Source organism: Monodelphis domestica, chromosome 7, assembly GCF_027887165.1.
Source record: "Monodelphis domestica isolate mMonDom1 chromosome 7, mMonDom1.pri, whole genome shotgun sequence".
Classification (NCBI taxonomy): Eukaryota; Metazoa; Chordata; class Mammalia; order Didelphimorphia; family Didelphidae; genus Monodelphis; species Monodelphis domestica.
This window is the reverse complement of record NC_077233.1, coordinates 92,427,426-92,449,180: the sequence shown is the minus strand read 5'-3', so window position 1 is coordinate 92,449,180 and position 21,755 is coordinate 92,427,426. Positions and strand designations below refer to the sequence as shown.

The window sequence follows — 21,755 nt, the reverse complement described above, 5'->3', positions numbered from 1 at the left end:
ATCCTGTGAATTAGTTCTAAGACAGAACAAAAAGGGCTAGGCAGTGACTTACCCAGGGTCACACAGTTAAAAGGTGTCTGAGGCCAGAATTGAACCCAAGACCTCCAACTCTAGGCCTGGCTGTCAATCTATTAAGCTGACCCCCAACCTATCTTTCTAAATTAAAACAATTACTGCTTTTACATTCTAAATTTTAGTGTTGAACCACAAGTTCTCCTAATATATTGCTCAGTATGAAAGGTTAAGAAGTAAATATAGACTAAAGCTTTTAGCATGTCTATATATTTTCTATATAACTTGAAACTCAAGACTGAGTTCTGTATTAGATTTTATTATACCAGATACTATAGGATGTCCAATTTTTTCTTAATAATTCAAGTTATATAAAAGTGGAATGGAAAAAAAAGAAAAAAGTGGAATGGACTGCTTTGATAGAGAATTATTGATGATTAGAAATAAGGGTGAAGACAGGGGGAGAGGGGAAGATTATTAAGCCTCAAAGCTCTCTGGGATTGCCCTGGTTATCTATAGATCAACACTAGTTATGATGGAACTGACTGAATGAGAACAAGAACGAAAGAGAAGGGGGCAGAGAGGACATAATCTGACATATGCCTGGGAAAGCACAATTGTCATTCATTTTTCAGTCATGTCTGACTCTTTGTGATCCCCTTTGAGATTTTCTTGGCAAAGATCCTAAAATACTTTGCAATTTCCTTCTCCAATTCATTTTATAATTAGAAGGAAGCTGAGACAGAGTTAAGTGACTGGCCCAGGGGCACATAGCTTACTTATAAGCATTTGAGGACAAATTTGAACTCAGAAGTCTTCCTGAATTTGAGATGAGGCACTCTATCCACTATGCCACCTAAGTGCCCAATTTTAGTCTTGGAAAAATCAGTATCTTAAGTCCTATCTGCATGTGCAATGTAACTGTATTAACAAAGTTTCAATGTAATTTCTACCAAAGGCAGTCTCAGGCTCAGGACAGAGTCTAACCACTGCAAAGGCAAGGTTGGTAATCCTATTCCAGCTGGGGGAAAAGAAAAATGCATTCTTCTTCATCACACACTGACTGCCTGGGAGTACATGTATCAGAGATATCTTATAAGGGTTTCCTAGTAAAGTACAATAAGTTGAATTATATGTCACTGAGGTTTCTTCTAACTCTGAAATAAAATGTGTGATTTATGGTATTCTTGTGGTCGTTATTCAAGCCACATAATGGTGGGGCCTACATTACTGTCAATGTGGAATCTAGAGGTAGCTTGGAGGGATTTGGTGATCCCCCTGTTTATTTAGTTTAGAGGCAGAAACCCCAGGTTTGACCTTGTCACAGGAGAGTTCCTTCCTGAGAGAAAGTCCTACTTCACTGACCTCAGGCTAACAATAGACCTCCTGGTAGTTTGGGTGGGACTAGTTAATCTCATCAGATGTTAAGTATCTCTTTTGTCCCAATGGTTTCTCCCCCTAGGCCAAAGTCCTTTACCAAGGTGGCCCAGTCCAGGGCTGGGTTTTTCCCTTTTCGTGTCCATTGTAAAACATCAGTCCCTCACTGTTATTCCTGTCTGGAACTCCTAATTTTCTTTTCTTACCATAGTAAATTCAATCAACTGTCCCTCTCATCTTCAGCCCCCATGTTTCACCTAGAAAGGTATTTAAGCTCCCCGACTTTAATGGCTTCTCAGAAAAGCCTAATTGGTTTTCCCAGGGGTCAACAGCCAGAATTCAATCCTCCCTGTCTGTGTGGCAGGAAGCTCTTTGTCGAGGCCTACTATTTGCACTGAACTCCTTTTCCCCTTAAAGAGTGTTTTTGACTATTTAATAGTCTGTGTTTTTTCCTAGTCAACAGTACTAAACACTAATAATTCTGGGCAACAGAAGCATAACATCACTTTCTGAGTATAGTTTTTAACGCTTTGTAAAATAAGCCATTATAAGCAAATGACCAAAGTAAATTTCATGTAACATAGGAAAGTAATTTATCACTAGCAATAATCCAATATTTCCTCTTTACCTGAACTTGCTGTGGCTGCTGGACCTGGATCTGTTGCTCTTGCTGAGTCTGTTGCTGAACACTGGTGGTTACAGGACAGGCAAGTTCAAGTAAAGATCCAGCCACTTCGGTGCTATCCGTGTAAATGCAGTTTCCACCCTGTTGGTACACCATAGTTGTAGTAGCTGTCTGCTGGAACTCCTGAAGTGCTTCAGGACCCTTGGATGCCAAGGAGTCTAGGAACTCCTTCATCCTGTGCTGTGGGATTGATCTTGCTTTCACTCGGATGTATTCTTCAAAGGAAATGGTGTTTTCCAAAGAATTATTCATATTGCAAAATCTTTAGGATCCTAAAGATAAAGAATAAAAGAGAAGGCAGGTTTCATTTCTTTCTTTTTTTTTTAAAGGCTATCAATAAGAGCAGAACCTTTAGCAAACTTCACAATGGAGAGGGAGACTGAGTGGCCCAGTGGATTAAGAACCAGGCCTAGAGATAGGAAGTCCTGGGTTTAAATGTGGTCCCAGATACTTTCTAGCTGTGTGACCCTGGGCAAGGACCTTAAACCCAATGGCCTAGCCTTTACTACTCCCCAGTCTTGGAACCAATACACAATATTGATTCTATGACCGAAAGTAAGAGTTTAAAAAAAAAGAGAAGAGATTTTGTAAGGCATCTAGATTACCTGAATATTTAGGGCAAAGATTTTTTTAATACACACTTTAAATATTAATACAAGTTTTTATACACCCCATTGTAACACATTTTTCTTGAATCACATTATTTCTTCACTAAAACCAAATTATATCTGCTTCTGTTCACCCTTGTCTCCCTCTCAGTACAAAGAGACAGTGAAAGAGAATATTCAAGAAAGGAAAAGTATTGTTTATTCAGTATAAATATGGCTTGAACCAAGAAGATCCAAAGCATATCACAACTCAGGAAAAAAAACCCACCCACATTTCATCTAGTCTCCAGTAAAATGACAAAAACATTCACTATACAATGTATCAGCTGGATGAATATTACATTTCATTTGAAAAGACAAGTTAACCAATAAACTGAGGTAATTATTCACCTCCAGTACCATCTTTTTAAAAAGTTTCATAAAGTGAAGTAGTCAGTCTATGGACTGTTAAAATATATTTGTTGCACTAAAAATTTTAATTTTATTGAAAAGTTTGAAAATAAGTGGATTATGGGCTTAGAAGTTTTAGTATTTTTGTTGTGAAAGTATTATTTTTAAATATGATTTAATTCACAAATCAGCTTGGTCAATTATCCATCTCCTTTAAAATTATAATGACCAAGTTCCATAAGATGCCTCTCTCTCCTCACTCCCCCAATCCTCTAGTTTCTAGAGAAGTAGAGGCCTAAAGGTGTGAAATACTGGATATAACAGACTTTTTTTTTTAAGTTAGCTAGTTTTATTACAGTCCTTATTACCAATAGAATTCTGTGAAGAAATAAAGTCTATTTCTAAATGGTTAGAGAATCAACCTTGTAAGGAATTGTTAAGATGTAGGGCCAGTAAAAACAAGTTTATGTTAAACAGCAACATTTCCACTGGCATGTACTAGCTAGCAAGAATATGCATAGAATTTAAAAAAAAAATTAACAAAGTTGCTAAAGGAAAACCTTTGTTCAAGAGCTCTCCAATACAACAACCTCAGCACTGTGGCTTTGATAAGACATGACTTTCTATGAGACAAAGAATTTTAAGTCCTTATTTTACCTTAAGAATATATTTTCCAACTTCAACAGAAAAGTTAATGAACACAAACTAGGTAGGTTACTATTAGTTATTTGTGTCACCCTAAATGAGCCTTCTTGCTATGTCTGACACCTCTTTAAATAATAAAATAATAGGGTCATTGGGCTAGAGCTGGAAAGACCTCAGAAGTCATCAAATCCTTACAGAAGATGGAAAACTGGAAGAGATTTTAGGCCAACCACCCCATTCTAAAAATTAAAACAACACCACAACAAAACAAAACAAAAAACTAAACCCTCAAGCCCTCTCCTAGTTCTGGCATTCTATTAAATTCTGGGAATTATCTGCTATCAGTGAGGAAAATGGCGGGATGCCACTACTCCTGGTATTTGAAAACACTGTTAAGGGATCTACCATAGACGATTAAAGCTGGAAGGGCCCTTAGAAAACAACTAAGAGACAGCTAACTAGCTTTTGGAAATAAAAGCAATATCCAATGACTGGGAAATAGCTAAACAAATTGAAGTACACAAATGTATTATAAGATTATTGTAATGTAAAAAACAAAGAATAAAAAAAGGAAGACTTCCATGAACGCTAAATGAAATAAACAGAAACAAGAAAATAACCACAATGACAACATAATGAAAAGAAAAAAACAAAACTGAATGTAGTGAAACCATAACGACCAAAGTGGTTCTAGATTAGTCAATAAATATTTATTAAAAGCCTACTATGTGCCACGTTTTGTGCAAAGGGAAGTAAGAAGCTATAAAGAAAGGCAAGCTAGCCCCCCTGCTTTCAGGAAGTTCAGTCTAATAGGGAGTAGTGGTAGTAAAAATGTATTGAACCCCATTATTAGATGTGTTCACAATTCACTTTTTCAAACCACTGAATATCATTTTAACCATTCTACAATTCACAATTTGCCTTAATTTCCAAGTAAACAGTTAAGAGACTTACCTGGTCTTGAACTTAAAACCTGAGGATATCTGTTTAAATTATGCACACTTCAGAGTAAGATTACTGCAACAATCCAGTACAAGACTTTTCTATTACAGATCTAACAAATTCAACTTGGTAGAGTAGAATACATGACCAATGTGTACATCCACTGCACAAATGAACAGATGCTATACTGACTCCTATGTTCTTACAGAATTCTTAAACTAAAAAATTTGCCCCCTTGCCTTTAAAAAAAGCTGCTGCTACAGAATTTTCTTTTTCTTAAACCCATTTAGTCCATTAAACACAAATTAGAAACCAGAATTATCTTGGAGCCTGGCTCTACCCCTTCATCTCTTCTAGAAGGCTTGCTTTTAGAGAAAAGGGTTAGAATCACTTGAGTCTTATTTTTCTGACACTTTATAATCACCACTTATCTTTGAAATTTTTACTCTCATTCATGAGAAAAGACTATACCAAGTCTTTTTAGTGACTGTTATTTCCAAAAGGAATTCTGAGGAAATTAAATGGTAAATTTTTTCTAAGTCTTCTCAAAACATGAAGGGATAAATGCATAAATATGGTTATAAGAATTTCGATGTAATAAAGTTTAGGGACCGAGAAACTGCTTCCTTGGTAAAAAAAAAAATCTACCTACTTCACAAATGTTCATTTGTGCTTTAACACCAATTCTTAGAATGCTCACTATCATATTTACATTCATTTAGCCCAATGTCCCTTCAAATATATGTCTCATTTGTGAATAAAGAGCATGAAAAAATCAATGTGGCACCCTTTTCAAAAACAAGCTCTTCAATTCAAAACCTCATTTTACCTAATTCTGTTTATACAATTTCATTTACATTATTCTAATCATTCAGTCCTAACAATTAGTGATATTAGCAGAAAATGTAGTATTTTTTTAAATGGTCAGAAATATCTTGCCATCTCTCCTCTCTTTGAATTCACAGGCCATCCTCCCATTCAAAGAATGTCTTCATGTACTTTTCTTTCTTCCAGACTTAGTTCAGGTACTTTTTCCTCTCCAAATTCCCCCAGATTTGAAAATTTGCTCTTTCCAAATTTCCCTAGATAGAGCACTTTGTCTAGACCTTTCCTTATCATATTTTCCCCAACTGAAAAAAGAAACCTAAATCCATGGAGTCAAAGTAATTTGCCTAAGGTCACAAATGTGCTAAGTGACATAGGTCTCCTCAATCCAAGTCCAGGGTTCCTCTCACAATACCATGGAGCCTTTTAAGGGAACTGAACCTGTAATTTCAGAATTCCTGAGAGAGGAAACTACTACTGAGATGGGGAATTTTCTGAAACTTAATAGTCCTAAAAAGCTGCTTAAAGTACTGAGAGGGAAAGTGACTCACCAAAGATCACATGACCAGTATATTCCTTCCCACCCCACCCCCTTTACCTTCTGTCTTAAAATCAACACTAAGTATTGGTTTGAAGGCAGAAGAGCAATAAGGGCCAGATTGTTGGGGTTTCATGACTTAAGTCACACATCTAGAAAGTTTGAGAGTACATTTGAACCCAGGACCTTCTATATCCAGAACTGGCTCTATCACCATGGATCCATCTAGTTGCCCCCCAGTACACATTTTTTTATAACTATAAATTTTATAGACTTGGAATATAATGCTTAAGACCAAAGACAAATTCGAGAAGCTCTCAAAGTGACAAAAGGTATGAATAAATACTCTTATATGCTCCTTTCCACTATTTATAAATTTGTCTTTGGATTATAAATTGTACTCCACTATTCAACACTTAAGTATAATTCACCATAAATTACTTAAATCTTGTTGTACTAGGTAAGAGATAAAACAGAAATAGTCATGATGAATGACTGCAAATTGGATTTTCAATTTAGGAAAACAGGAAAAGTTTGGGAAAAGGGAACTTACAACCAAATACCAACATATTACATGCACACCTCTATCCAAAAAGGAAAAAAAAAACATTGTTTGTTCTAAAGAAAACAATCCTTCATTAGTGGAAATTTCCAAGCTAAGTTTCCAAATTTGAAGTCCACATAGTAAATGGATGGTTAGACAGAAAAGACAAATCAAATTTTTGTTGTTTTTGCTACAGACTACACTTTCTTGTAAAAAAAAAAAAAAGTCCAGGATTCTTAATAGCCTTCAGATGCTATGACACACTGAGATTAATGAACTAGAAAATTTTTTTAAACTTTATCACCAAAATTTTCTGTAGTATCCCTCCTTCTCCCCCTTCCCATAGAGCCATCCAAATATAACAACTATTATAAAAGAAAATGAGAAGAAAAATCAGAAAAACTAGTTGATACAGAAATATTCTCAAAATATGTACAATGTATCACACACATGGATTTCCCACCAATGCAAAGGGTTGGATTGTGGATGTCTGCCCCATATCTCTTCATGGTTTCTCCTTGTAATTTTGCAACATTCATTTCTGACTGTTTCATGGTTGTTCTTTCCATTTATATTTTTCTGGTCATTTGGCATATTGGTTAGTTTGCTTACTTTTACTCTTCATCAGTTCATGTAAACCTTTCCATGTTTCTCTGTATTCAAATTTCTTAGAGTGCAATAATATTCCTTTACATTTATGTACCACAATTTGTTTAGTGATTCTCTAATCAATAAGCATCTACTTTATTTACAAGCATTAGTTTTCACACAAAAAAATGCTGCTTTAAATACTTTGGTATATATGGGAACTATCTTTCAATGGTCTCCCTAAAGTATAAGTCTAGCAATGGGATCTCTCTGGATCAAGGGGCATGGATATTTTAGTTACTTTTTTTAGGCAATTCCCAATTGCTTTCCAAAATGACTATATGGGACATCCTAGGTTCAAATTTATGACCCTGGGGCAAGTCACTTAACCCCTATTGCCTAGCCCTTACCACTCTTCTGCCTTAGAACTAATACATAGTATTAATTCTAAGTTGGAAGGTAAGGATTAAAAAAAAAAATTGTACTGATTCACAGATTCACCAATAATGCATGTGTGCCTATTTTCCCACAAACTCTCCAATGCTGGCTATTCTCATCTTTTGTCATCTTTGCTAATTTTCAGAGTTTGAACCGAAACCTCGGGGTTTTGACTTGCATTTCTCTTAGAAATTATTCTTTTATATGGTTGTTAACACAACAGAATTTTAAAGAAACTGGTAAAGGGGAAAAGCAGAAAAACAAATACAACTTCTTGATGACCAAAATGAGATTAGCATAAAACAACATGTTCATATAAAATTAAATCCACACTACAGGTAACCTGAAACTTCCTGATCCAACTCAACCTATCAGCAAACTAACCCAAATTTCTGTATTTCTTTGTGCTTTAACTGGCTTATTTGATTCGCAGGCCTTTAGAGGTCAACAAATATTAGTCAAAGCAGACAAAACAAGAGAGTAGTTTTTTAATTGGTTTTTAAATAATAAAGTACTATATAAATGTGAGCTATTAATAACTCAAAAGTGCTAACTAGTGGCGAAGAAAGGCTTTCCCAACATTTGGAACCATGCCCCCATAATTTCTAAGCTAAACATACTTTTTGACCTAGCAATACCACTATGGTCTAATCCCTAAGAAGGTCAAAGAAAAAGGAAAAAGACCCACATACACATAAATATTTCCAGTTGCTCTTTCTATAGAGCCAAAGAATTAGAAAATAAGGGAATGCTCAGTAACTAGGAAATAGTTGAACAAATTATGGTATATAAAAATAATTATACCTAAAAAATTATGAAAGGGATAGGTTCAGAGAAACCTGGGGAAACTGTATAAATTAATGCATAGTAAAGTTAATCAAATCAGAATAATTTATTCAATAACAACATCATGAAGATAAGCAACTCTGAAAGGCTTACACACTGATCCATGCAAAAACCAACTGGAGGACAATCAGTCCAGAGGACTGATGCTACTCTCCCAATGACAAAGAGGTGATAAGATATACATTTTTGGACATGGCCAATGAGGCAATTTGTTTTGTTTGAAAATGCCTATTTGTGAAGGAAGCTAGGTGGCTTAGTGGACAAAGAACCAGGCCTGGAGCCAGGAGGTCCTAGGTTCAAATTTGACCTCAGATACCTCCTAGTTATGTGACTTTGGGCCCCCTACCGTCTCTTACTGTTCTTTTGCCTTGGAACCAATACACAGTATTGACTCTAGGACCGAAAATAAGGTTTTGGAAAAAAAATAAAGTAAGAAAGAAAATGTATATTCATTACAAAGGATTTTCTTTTTTCCCCCCTTTTCAGTGGGAGAAATTAGGGAGAGAGAAATGTTTATTTATTGAAAATAAATAAGTAAATAAAAAGACTTTCATTATACAATTGTATAAAGAAAATGTGAGGAAATGTTGAGTCAACTGTCAACACTGCTTTATGATAGTTTCCAGGAATGACTGTGTTTTTGTGTGACAAGGGGGGGGGGGTTATATTATAAAGGGGATTGATCATACGAAAGCAGAAGCTGCCTGTTTTCAATTTTAGTAGTAATGGGGACAAGGAAACTACAGATAATTAACCTTTATAAATAATTCCCAGTCTTTCCCTCTCCCCAAGCAAATACATTACCTGTATTAATAAAGTAACTGAAGTTACTTCTATTACCCAATTGAGTCCATCAACAAGCATTTATTTATTAAGCACTTAATTTTTGCCAGACTACTGTACTAAATACTAGGGATACTAAAAAAGTAAAAAACAGAATGTAACTTAAAGGAATTCACATTCAATAGATGATACAAAATTCAAACAATTATGTACATTAGTAGTAGTCTCTCGGTAACCGAGAATGACAATTGTCTTTGTGCGTTTTCATCTATGGTGTACCCTCATGTGACTTTGAAGTCCAAGATAGATGAGTGTGCACAAAGACACTTGTGCGTGAAAGAGATTTAAGTGGAAAAGTCAATGCACAGAGACAGTCCCACTCTCTTCAGCGTTGGAAGCCTGGGTCCAGTGGCATGAAAGGTCGTTACACCTGGAGACTTCCTCAGCTGCATTGGATGGCTGTGTTGTCTTCTGTGCTCCAACATGCCCTGAGCATTCCACAGTGCTTTGTTGCATCGCCATCTCAGCCGTTGAACCTTCTTGTTGGTTTCTTCCATCTGTTCGGCCGAAGCAGTCTTCACATGCTGGGTGAGCAAAGCCCTGGTTCACCAGGGGTCGATGACCCCATGGCTACCCTCTCAAGGTTTAGCCGGCCTGTCAAAGCCTTTGCCCGGGGTGTGGCCGCTGCCACATGCTAGCAGCTACTAGGAGCTACAAGTGAGAGCTAGGTGTCAGGTGGGGGTCAGTGGCTGGAGAGCTGCCCTATTATGTACATATAAGATATATATATATAATCTAAATAGGAGGTAATCCCGGGTAAACCAGGAAAGGACTGTTATAGAAAATGAGATTTGAGTTAAGTTCTGAAGGAAGCTAGAGATGCCAGTAGGCAGAAGTAAGATAACATTTGGGTATGGAGAGAGCCTGTGCCAAAGCACAGGGTTGGGATTTAGAGCATTATGAATAAGGGACACCAAGATTTCAAGTCTGGGTTATTGAGAGAATGCCCTTGCCAATAACAGAGAAGTTGGAAAGAATTTTTTTGGGGGAAAGATATTGAGTTTTTCTCTTGGATATGCTGAGTTTGAAATACCCAGTTCAGTAGGTAAGATTGGCAACTTGTAATGTAAATATATTAATAACAATGACAAGAGATCAGAATGAAAAACAAAGTATCTGAATAATCTATAAGCTAGTTATATTAATTTTTAAAGCATTCTAGGAGAAACAATTGAGCCTTAGAACTGTCAATACTCAAATAAAAGCAGTCAATTATCACTAGTCAGGAACAAGAAAAATCTAATGTTAACTCCAAAGGAAGCAACAGAAAGGCTCAAAGGAACTGCTGTTGCTGAAACCTAAGAAATGAGATTGATTATATGGTTTATGAAGAAAGTATCCTATATTCCAAAATGAACCTAAAGATGAAATTGGTTAAATGAGAATAATGTACCTATTCAAGAACACCAACAGTATTAATTGTGCAGTTACTATATACTGTTTATGTAACAGACTTTAATCTGTCACTCTTCTGCTTTGGAACCAATACACAGTATTTATTGTAAGACAGAAGGTAAGTGTTTTAAAGGAAAATGGAGACAATAATGTAAATGGAAATAGAAAAACAATCAATACCTACTAATACTGCAAAATTATAATAACCAAGCCAGTCCCCCCCTCAATGCAAAATTGAAAGAAATATGAAGAAACATTTCTTCCAGTTTCTTTCCAAAACCTGGGGACCTCTGGGTGTAGAACACTGTATATAATGCTAGAATTTTTCACTATGTTTAGTTTTGCTTACTGTTTCTTATTATTTCTTATGTCTTATTTCAAGGAATAAAGCAGTGCAAATAATTTGTACTTAAACTGATGTATTTTTTTTTTGAAGTGGGAAAAAAACTAAGACAAGAAAACAAATATGTGTAATATATAAAGGAAAAACATACCTCAAGCAGCTAATGGGAAGAACATTGAATTAGACAGAGAAACAAAAAAGGTATCAGATTACTTTGTATGTTTTTTTTTTTGTGTGTGTAGTTCACCCATCTGGATTTCTATAGTTCTCTTTCAAAATAAAAAATACAAATTTATACTACATTCTAAGAAACAAAATCCAATACACATTCTAATTAAAACTCACATTTTATGTTTATAAACTGTGAAAACAGGAGTTAGAGGAAACCTTAAAGTATTGTAATCTACTGGCTTTTGAATCATTCTGATTGGGCACCTCAACAGTAAAAAAAATTGTGATGATCATCTCTAATATCCATATAACCTTATAAATTATGTACATGTCCTACTGTATTAATATATATTGAAAACTGGAAAAAACTAAATAAAAATACAAGATGAAAGAATATATTAAATAATTTTATTTACTAATGGTTCATAAAACCTTTCTGCTCTCAGTAAAATATTAATTTTTAATGAAGCAATGTGATTGAGTGTTTATTTTTTTTCTAATCTTGGCTTAATATTTTGTAATAGCAAGAAGCTGAAAGGCAAGGAAAAAGTGACAACTCTACTTTATAGAACTCTTATTCTTCCCAAGATATCTTGAGCATATGACTATCTGACAAATGGCCCAAAGTAAGAGCAGAAGGGGGAATATATAAAATTTTTAGTTTTATTTTATATTTTTATTTAAGATTTTTATAAACATTAATTGTGAGGGGGGGGGCGGTACATACAGGCAATAATCATATCTTGCTTTGCAGTTAGGTAATATAAGTAAAAAGCCAGGAATAAGGAAAACAAGTCAAATCCTGCCTCAGACACCAGTAGTTATGACCCTGAGCAAGTCAATTAATCTCCCTCCACTCATTTCATCATCTATAAAAAGAGAATAGCATAAAACTCACAGGGTTGTCATGAAGATAAAATGAGGTAACATGTATGGTATTTTGTAAACCTTGAAGTGTTTTGTAAATATTCGCTATCACATGTTAATCTACAAGTCAGTAAATATTTATTAAGTGCCTACTATGTGCCAGGCACCATGCTAAGTGCTAGGGATATAAAAAGAGACACACAATCCCTGCTCATAAGGAGCTATGCTATAAAGCAAACACTGAGGGCTAAGTAGAACCAGAATCTTCTAATAACCAGGTAGTTCAGGATGTGTGCAACACCATTCTACCTGTTTAAGAAAGTCACTATTAGAATTCTAAGCCACAAAGAATGATTGATAGGAATTTATGGCTCTAAATTATGTCTCTAATTTATATCAATTATTGTCTTTAATACAGAAGTAGGCATATAGCAGTAGGCACATCAGAAAACTGATTAGGTGGATATTTTCCTATAGTATCACCTTTTCTGAGTTGCCTTCTTTAACCTACCTGTAATTGCCAAAAACAAAAAACAAAAACAAAAAAAAAATAACCCACAAATCTGGCAACATTTTTTCCTTTTAGGAGTGTGTCCTGGGCAGCTAGGCAGTTGAGTTTGGATAAAGTGCCAGGACTGGAGTTGGGTTCAAATCTGGCCTCACATTTCTTAGCTTAGTGATTGACTTTGTGACCCTAACTTAACCCTAACTGCTTACTTAGCCTTTGCTGCTCTTCTGCCTCGGAACCCAAAAGAGTTTATGCTAAATAGACATTCTTGAAAGTCTTGGTTGCTGATTCCAAACTCAAGTTTGCCCAATCCAAATTCAGTCAGTTGGGCAGAAATGATTTTCTCTTGGGCTGTTTTCTTGTCTTTCTTCAGTGATCTGTGATCCAATGAGTCTCCTCCCAGAAAAGGAGAATCTTATTCTGGATTCACGTGGGACCTAGATTCATTTTGGGAGTGGCCCAAATTTAACTAGAAGTCAGGCTTTCCCCTCACTCTGGCTTATTTATACCTCCATCCCTATGTATGGAAGAAAATATCTATGGTAACGCTTAGGTATTGATCATCCCTAAGGTCTCTAGAAACAAGATAAAAAGGGTCCCCTCTAGAAAAGGTAGTTAATTCACAAACCAGATATCAGGTATAAAACAGCTATTATTTATATATATATATATATATATATATATATAGCTATTTACTTAGAACACCAACAATGTATAATCTCAAATTTAAAATGTTTTAAATAACTCATTATACACAAATCAATCCTAGAAGGTATGACAACTTTTGTAGACTGCTTAACAAATATTTGACATTTACTTCATGGGATAGAGGCTGGCACTAAAGAAAAAGTGCCAGACTGAAGAGTATGTGAAATTGATCACATCGACAGGGGAGAGGCCCTAGGAATGAATTTCCAGAGGAGAGAGGACTGACTGATTGAGAGCAGAGAGGGTCTCTAGGTCTTGAGACCTCGAAGAGAGAAGGTGGATAAAGACTTTCTCCTGAGGGTTACCCAGTTTTCCTGCTGGTGACTAGAAATCCTTTCCCCCAACACTTCCCAATTGAAGGGACTTTCTGAAGACAAACCTGAGCAGACTTTACCTCAGCTCCTGTTGCCCAGGGGTGAGTCAACCTGACTTTCTCTCAGGGGGCTCAGCTTCCAAGGCCTGAGTTCCCCCCCAAACTTGAGGAGGGAGGAGAAAGGGTTTAGATAGAGACAGGGATCCCCTTTCCCCACTTTCCTTTTCCCATTCTTCCCTGCCCATTATTCCATTTGTATTACCTGATTGAGTTAACATTAAAGTTATCTGTTCCCCAAGCTGAGTATGAGTGAACAGAATCAAGGGGAGACCTTTGGTCCCAAGTAGCGGAGGGGGGACAAGAGCAAATTGGGGAGACCAGCTTTAGCAAAGGAGGGAAAGCAAAAGGGGGAAAATCTTCAAACCCCCTCTCCTCTCTCTGAGCCAATCTGTTACATTTGCTGTCTCCCCTGAATCCCACTTTGAGAAGGGAGTTTTCTCTCTCCATACCTCAGGGTCCAAGCCTCCCCTTGGGGGTATATTCTCTTCCCTCTCTTTTCTTTTATTTTTAAAAACATTTAGATCTGTACTGTCCAAACAACATCCCAAGTCCAGATCTGGTCAGTCAAGCACAGTTCTTCAGGACCTTCAGTTCAGGATTCTAAAGATAGTCATCTCCTTTGAGAAGCAATGTAGCTGTGGGAATCACCTCCCGCTGGGCAATCAGTACTGACACAGAAATCTCAAAACTCTGAAATTCAGGTAGCAGTCAAAGTTGGAAATTCCCATATCTTGTGATAACAGTTCAGAAACATGTGCTCAGGTAAAAAACAAAACAAAACAACAATAAAAACCCCACAAAGCAGAAGAGGCAGTCAGGAAATTTAGGTCCAGCCTCAGGTTTGCCTAGGTGAGGGTAGGTTTTCACTGCCATATGCTCATAGCTACCACTGAAGTTTGGGAGGGAGAAGAGAGAAAAATTGCCTACATACCTCCAGCTAGAAATACAAGAGAGGTAGCACAATTCCAAAGTGAGAACTCAAAACATAGAGAAGACTTTCTATATTTTTTCTAGTTTACTAATGGGGAAAGGTCCCTTCTAAATCTGTGGCTAAGTATCTTCAACATATCCCTGTTATAGAATCCAAGTGACTAATCAATAATTGCTATGTCACAGTAGAGCAAATGTTCAGCTTCATGGAAAATAGCAACTGGGGAATGCCCCACCTATCACCTGAAGTATCTGAGCTGAGTTATCCTCCTCTTTTAGAGTCACATCTAAATTTGGCAGAAGACAATAGTCCTTCATCCAAATGGTGTACAGCTGGTTTCAATGGGTCATATTCTGATCAGCCTCTGAAGATCCTGGCTTGAATGTGGTATTTGTGGTCATTGGACAGCTGGCAGCATCAGTAATCACATCAGATATTGGTTCTCTGCATAATGAGAGGTGGTTCTTGAAGGGTTCCAAAACCAGGGACTTATAATAAGTTTGTATAGGAAGCTGAGATCTGTTTTAAGAGATGAAGCCTTAGTATCCCACTCTTCTTCCTCCACAAAAACTAAACAAAACACAAAATTGTGATGTCATCTGCAGAGCTAAACTGGACACTGAAATCTATTCTCCTCTTCCATTTCCCATCTTTACTTTCTGCCTCATGGTATCTTCAATTCCCTTATAAACAAATTTGTTCTTCATTCCCATCCTCTAGCATTAAGAATTGTTTAAAACCTAGTCCCAACCACCTTTTCTCTGGCTATCACTCCTCTCAGAAATGCTTTGCTCCAGATAAAATGGCTTCCATATTGTTTTTCATACAATCCATCTCTCAGGTATGAAAGACTCTCTCCTCTACTTTTCCAATTAAGATCCCTAGTTTCCTTCAAGGCTTCAACAGAAAGCCTTTCCTGATCCCTTCAACTATTAGTACCTTTTCCCTAAAATTACTTTGGACCTATATATGTATATTGTTTCCCCCAGAGAAGATAAACATAAGGGTTAAACAGACCATTTCACTTTTTGTCTTTGCATCTACAAGCCCCATGACAATAATAAGTGTTTAATAAATGCTTGCTGATTTACTGACATCTTCCACCTGGATGCAATCCTCTGGCTTGACTGCATCTGACTGGCTCCAATTTACCACACTGCCTCTGCCTGTTCATTGCCTGCCTGCCTGCCTGCCTGCCTCTGCTTTTCAGTTCTCAGAGGGAGGGAGGGAGGGAGGGAAAGAGGAACTGGAAGCCCATCCAAACAGAGCAGGCCCTGCCCCACATTTTATTCCTGTACTCCTATTGATCATCTGATAAATCTCTTTAATTCCCCACTTTTGATTCACTGATCCAAACTGAGGACTCCCCTCCCCCAAAGTTAGAGAAATCTGCCTAAGGTCATAGAGCTAGTCAAGGAGCATGGCTGGGATTCAAATCTAAGGTCTCTGATTTAAAATTTAGTGCTCCACCAATCGTGTGCAGTCTCACAATAATTTTGGAGAAGTGACACAAGTATTATTATTCCTATTTTATAGGTTAATAAATTGACTTTGAGAAGTCACAAAGCCAGTACTCATGAGAAGTGAGATGAAAACTTAGATCTGTTACTCCCAAGTCCAAAACCCTTTCCATTAGTTTAGCTGCATCCACTGTCATCACATAAGTACTCCCTGAAGTTCCAGAACACTGGGAACTAGAAGTCAGCTACTAATAAATTAGAAAGCAATTATACAAAAATGTAGCACTGATAAATATGAATCACACAAAAGTTGGAGAATTACATATAGGGCAGTATAAAAATGTTTATTCCATTAATTCCCAGTTTTTATTATGCTTTAAAACAAACAACTTTGAATTAGAATTCCAACTAATTGCTTAGATAATCTTTTACTATAACTGAAATTTTATTTTTTTTACAAAACCTTTATGTCCAAATACATCCCTACACCAAAAGCCCTCCCTTATAACAAATAAAATAGGGGGAAAAGTAGATCATAAAAACTAATCAAGATATTAACAAAACATGAAAGTGTATGTAATATTCTATATTGAGCCACTTCTGCAAGAGAGATGCATTTATTGTCTCATCTCTTCTCTGGAGCCAAACTTGGCTGTAAGTTACATAGCATTCTGTTTTGTTTTAATATTCTTTCTATATTGAATTGTGTACAGAATTTTCCCAGTCTTAGTGCAGTTTTAAGCTTCAATAACTCCAGAAGTAGGTTACAAACTTACAAAACACATCTTTAGTTAAATGCATTTCTTTAATTATTTGTGAGTATTTATGTCCATTGGGCTATTGATAGCTTGGATATTTCTTCCTTTGAAAACTTCCTAATTAAGTTGAGAAGTGGCTCTTATTCTTTTATATTGGAATCGGTTCCTTATATGTTGGAAATGAGACCTTTATCAAAGAAATTGTTGAGATTTTTTCCCCAGTTAAGTTTCTCTTCTAATATTAGCTACATTACATTAGCTATACCTTTTTAAAAGCAAATTTTACTTTTCTAATTAACAAATATATACCTTCACTTCCACCTCCGTAAATTAAATTAAAAAAATAACAATAACTCCTCGATACCTGAATTATTTCTTTCTGTTTGCTTGTAGGTCTGAAAGTTTTGAATTTTGGTTGCAATATTCCTGGAAGCTTTTATTTTGGAGTTTCAGAAAGTGACAGGTGTCTTTTTTCACTTTTCCATCTACTTCTAAGATAAGAGACCTGTACAGTTTTCTTTTATGCTTTCTTAAAGTACACGTCTAGGTTCTTTTTTGGTCATGGTTTTCCTGTTGTCCAATGAGTCTTAAGTTAATTTCTCCTTAATCTGTTTCCTAAGAAAGTTGTTTTTAGCAATACATCTTTCACAGTTTTCTATTAAATTTTTTTGCCTTTTTTTTGCTTTTGGACTTTATTTTACTATTTTTTGTTGCCAAATGAAGTCAATATCTTCTTTTAATCCATCCTAATTTTCAAGGAGTCTGTTGCTTGGATAAAATTTTGTTATCTAACTCTTCTACTAAGTTATTTATCTTTCCAATTCTTTCTTCCACAACTTTCTTTTATGAAATCTTTTTTCCTCTAAAACAAAACAAACATGCCTCATCTCTCCTAGGAATTCTAGTTGAATTTGTGCCCAAGGTATGTTTTGCTTTGAGGCTTTGCTTCTGGATGTTTCACAGTCATCCTCTGGGTTTGTGTGTTCTGGGCATTCCTGTCACAATAATGTTTTTTGGGAGGTTTGTTTGCTCATTGTTCTAGTCTTATTTTGGGCTTCTGTTAATTCTAGACACTTCTAGAAAGAACAGTTGGGCTGGGTTTTATCCAGTTTTCTAGAGTCTTGCTGCAGCTTTCACAGATTATTGAATGTTGTGTTATACCTGGATCTCAGGGGCAGATAAAGCCTGGGACCTGCAAACCCACGCCAAAGTCTGATATCTGCTCTCTCCAACCCCAGTATGAGCTATGCAAGCTATTCCTAACCCCCTAGGTTTGGACTTAAAACACAAGGTCTGTGGGTTTGACCCATTTAGTTTCAGTAATGCTCTGGATTTAGTCACTATCAGCCATCAAGGAAAGTTCTGCTGGTTCAGAGTGACAAAACCGCAAGCTTCCCAGTGGTCTAGACTCCATGCCCTGGTTATTCAGCTGTAGACTTCAGATTAGACTAGAAGTTGGAATGGAGACTTCATTCCTAGGATCAAGGCCACCTCATTACTGCTTACTTCCATACTTGTTCTTTTCTCAGAACACAGCCTAAGGTCTAGATAATCCTTGCTCTGGATTGTCACCTTCAAATAGGTCTAAAGCCCATTATTGAATAATGAGTGACAGCCTGGTTCCTTGTCCTGGCAGAGTTAAGCCCCTCTGTGTCAAATCTGAGCCCTCTTATTGTTGTATACAGGGTACAGGTAGGCCTTCATTCAGTCTGTATCCCAGTGTCCAGAGACTTGCCTGTATCCCATGCTGACTCTGAATGGAAAATTAACTCTTTGTGATATATATTTTTAAATTTCCTGATCAAGATTTGGTCTTATTAATTTTCAAGGCCTTGGGGAAGTAACTGTGGGAGAGAGCTCAGCTATACTACTTCTATTCCATCATCTTGGAATAACATCTAATACCTTTTTGACATTGACTTAAATAAAGGCACAGATCAGGAATTAGGAAACAATATTTGCAAAGGACCAGACAGTATTTTAGCCTTCATAAGCCAAGAAGAAAATCAGAGACAAGTATGTAAGTAAACAATGACAGGAAACAAATGTCCACAAATTTATTTATTGGTGCTACTTAAAATATAATAATTATTGAGTAGTTTTTTTTTTTTAATAATACATGTCTAATAATGAGAATGAAGGGACAGCTAGGTAGTACAATGGATAGTGTCAGTCCTGGAGACAGGAGGACCTAAGTTTAAACCTGGCCTCAGACATTTCCTAGCTATATGACCCTAGATATATTACTTAACCCCAATTACCTAGCCCTAGCCAATTTTCTGTCTTAGAACTAATACTAAGATAGTAGGTAAGTTTTTAAATAATTAAAAATATAATAATGAGAATAGAACTTTGGGGGAGGGGGTTAATATTTGACTTAATGGGGGGGGGGGTTAAGTTAGTATTCCCTATCATTAAAATTAACTTGAATATACATCTGTTAATGCTAATCTTTAGGGAAACGTTACATATCTCTGAAAATATCTTTTCACATAAACAGGTCTGCAAAATACTGTTATCAATCCATGAGCAAATAATTTTAATTCTGTATATTTACCACTTAGAAAGCACTTATAGAATTCTATTACTCTTTTCTTATTATTTGTATATTATAATATTGTAGATTAATTACTTCAAATTGAAGGTTAAATGAAAAACTTCCTCAATTGTTCTTAGTTTTGAAACATTTCTTTGGCACATGCATTGATATCAAAAACATATAGCTTCAACTGTAGCTTGAGCTAAAAAAAAAAAGAGGCCTTACAGTTTCAATTTTTTAATGGGATAGGAACTATACAAAGTAAAGTTTGAGATGACTTGTGATTCAAGCAACTTTAGTTGTCCTTGAATTAACTTTATCACAATATAAGTTTTTGCATGTAAGCACCATTTTTCCATGTAATTTCAATTTGAATTCACTAATATTAACAAATCTACAGCAAAAGTTAATTTTAAAGACATTCAGGTTTCAATAACAGTGATTATGAGCAGTCTCCCTTAGAAAAATTTCAAATTTGGCCCCAAACTAACAAATTCAAGGTTTTTTCATTCTAATTTTTTTCTTTTCTTTTCTTATTTTGATAGGAGTATGCATTAGTGATAAAAGAAAAGTCACAGAATAGTAATATGTTTGGCAATGGAAATAGTTGTTATAAATGCAGTCACTGCCATTTTTAGTGTACCAAGCAGCAGTGACAAGATTAGAGTACACAGAGACAACATAGAGTTGTCACAACTACTCTACTCTGCCATTGTACCTGGAAAGCGGCCATGGACAAATACATAAAAGAATGAAAATGGCTGTGTTCCAATAAAAATTTATTATTTAAAAAGGTAAAAATCATTTTTAGCTCATACACCATATGAAGAAACAGGCAGCAGACTAGATGTGGCCCATAGGTCATACTGATCTAAATGGCATTATTATCAAATCTCCAGATGACTCAAATATTAAAAGAATACTTGATGCAGCCAATGAGTCAGGATACCCAATGCAGTAGATGAGTTAGAATACCCTACCTCTTAAAAAAATCTTTATTGGGGGCAGCTGGGTAGCTCAGTGGATTGAGAGCCAGGCCTAGTGACTGAAGGTTCTGGGTTCAAATCTGACCTCAGACACGTCCTAGCTGTGTGACCCTGGGCAAGTCATTTAACCCCCATTGCCTAGCCCTCACCACTCTTCTGCCTTGGAGCCAATACACAATATTGACTCCAAGACAGAAGGTAAGCTTTTTTTTGTTTTTTTTTTTTTAAATCTTTATTGGCTAGAACAAATGAGTTGAATCTAATAAGATTAAATGTAAAGTCTTAGACTTGGGCTAAAAAAAAAATCAACTTTACAAGTGTTAAAATAAAGTATATATAATTAAACAGTAATTTATATGAAAAAGATCTGGGATTCTGGGGAACTGAAAGCTAATAATGGATCAATCTTATGCCTTGGCAGCTAAAGAATTCAGTTGAAATTCGACTATAGAAAGCCATAGCTTCCAGAAAAAATCAAGTGCTAGTGACACCAAACTTTTTCCTGGTACTGCTTTTGGTATTCAGCACTACCATTTAGGAAATATCCAGAAAAAGAAAACAAGAATATAAGAGACCCTTGAAATCATGCTGCATGAGAACTGGTTGAAAGAAACTTGGAATACTAAGAGTCTAAGGGGAAAAAGATTTAGGAGGGATACCACATTTGTCTTCAAATATTTTAAGTCCAGTTCCGTGAAAGAGAGGTTGGATTTGTTCTACTTAGTACCACAGGTAAAAATAAATAGGAATTAGTGAATGCTAAAAGAAGCAAAAATTTTATTTAAGAAAAAATTGCTTTCTCTAACAATTAGAACAAAAAATGGAATGGGCTGCCCTAGATTACTGGATTATCCCTCATTAGAGGTCTTCAGAGAATATATGATCTTTTATCAACTATGTTGTAGTAGAGATTCTTTTTTGGGAATGTGTTGGCCTACAGGTCTGCTAAGTCTCTTCAAACTCTGAAATTCTATGATTCTGAAATGAAACTTACACTTATGTTATGGCTCACAAGTTCTACAATGGGAAATAAGGGCACGTCCTACATCCTGAACTTTTTTCACAAAAGCTGTCAATTTTGTTTTTCTAAAATGATAGGCTAGTCCCATTCCCTGTCAGAATTTAGCTACTGCCAAAGTTGATGCATAGAACAAAAAAAGCAGTTCACTTTCTGAATGCAAGACATTATTCTTAACATATTAGGAGTGCAGTCTTCCTATTATTTCTTTTTTATAACTACTTTATTTATAAATATTCAATAACTAATTTTACAACTATTACATAGTTTTAAAAACACACCCACAATCATTTAGCAGGTGCCTATTATGTGCTGGGCCCTGGGGATACAAAAACAAAAGAGAAATAACATTTTCTCTTAAGGAGCTTACTTTCTATCAAAAGTACACTTTTAAAGAGCATATTAAATTTTAAAAGG

General features: G+C 35.9%; 1 protein-coding gene across 3 annotated transcripts in view; it reads right to left on the bottom strand.

Annotated features, from left to right (window-relative positions):
- Positions 1-21,755, bottom strand: part of QRICH1 (glutamine rich 1) — a 68,586-nt gene that overhangs the window by 41,109 nt on the left and 5,722 nt on the right. For all 3 annotated transcript variants that reach the window (XM_007499833.3, XM_001367708.4, XM_056805084.1), the window contains one exon: positions 2,018-2,346. In XM_007499833.3, coding sequence (XP_007499895.1) covers positions 2,018-2,326 — 309 coding nt within the window. In that variant the 5' untranslated portion in view covers positions 2,327-2,346. The remainder of the gene's footprint in view (positions 1-2,017; positions 2,347-21,755) is intronic.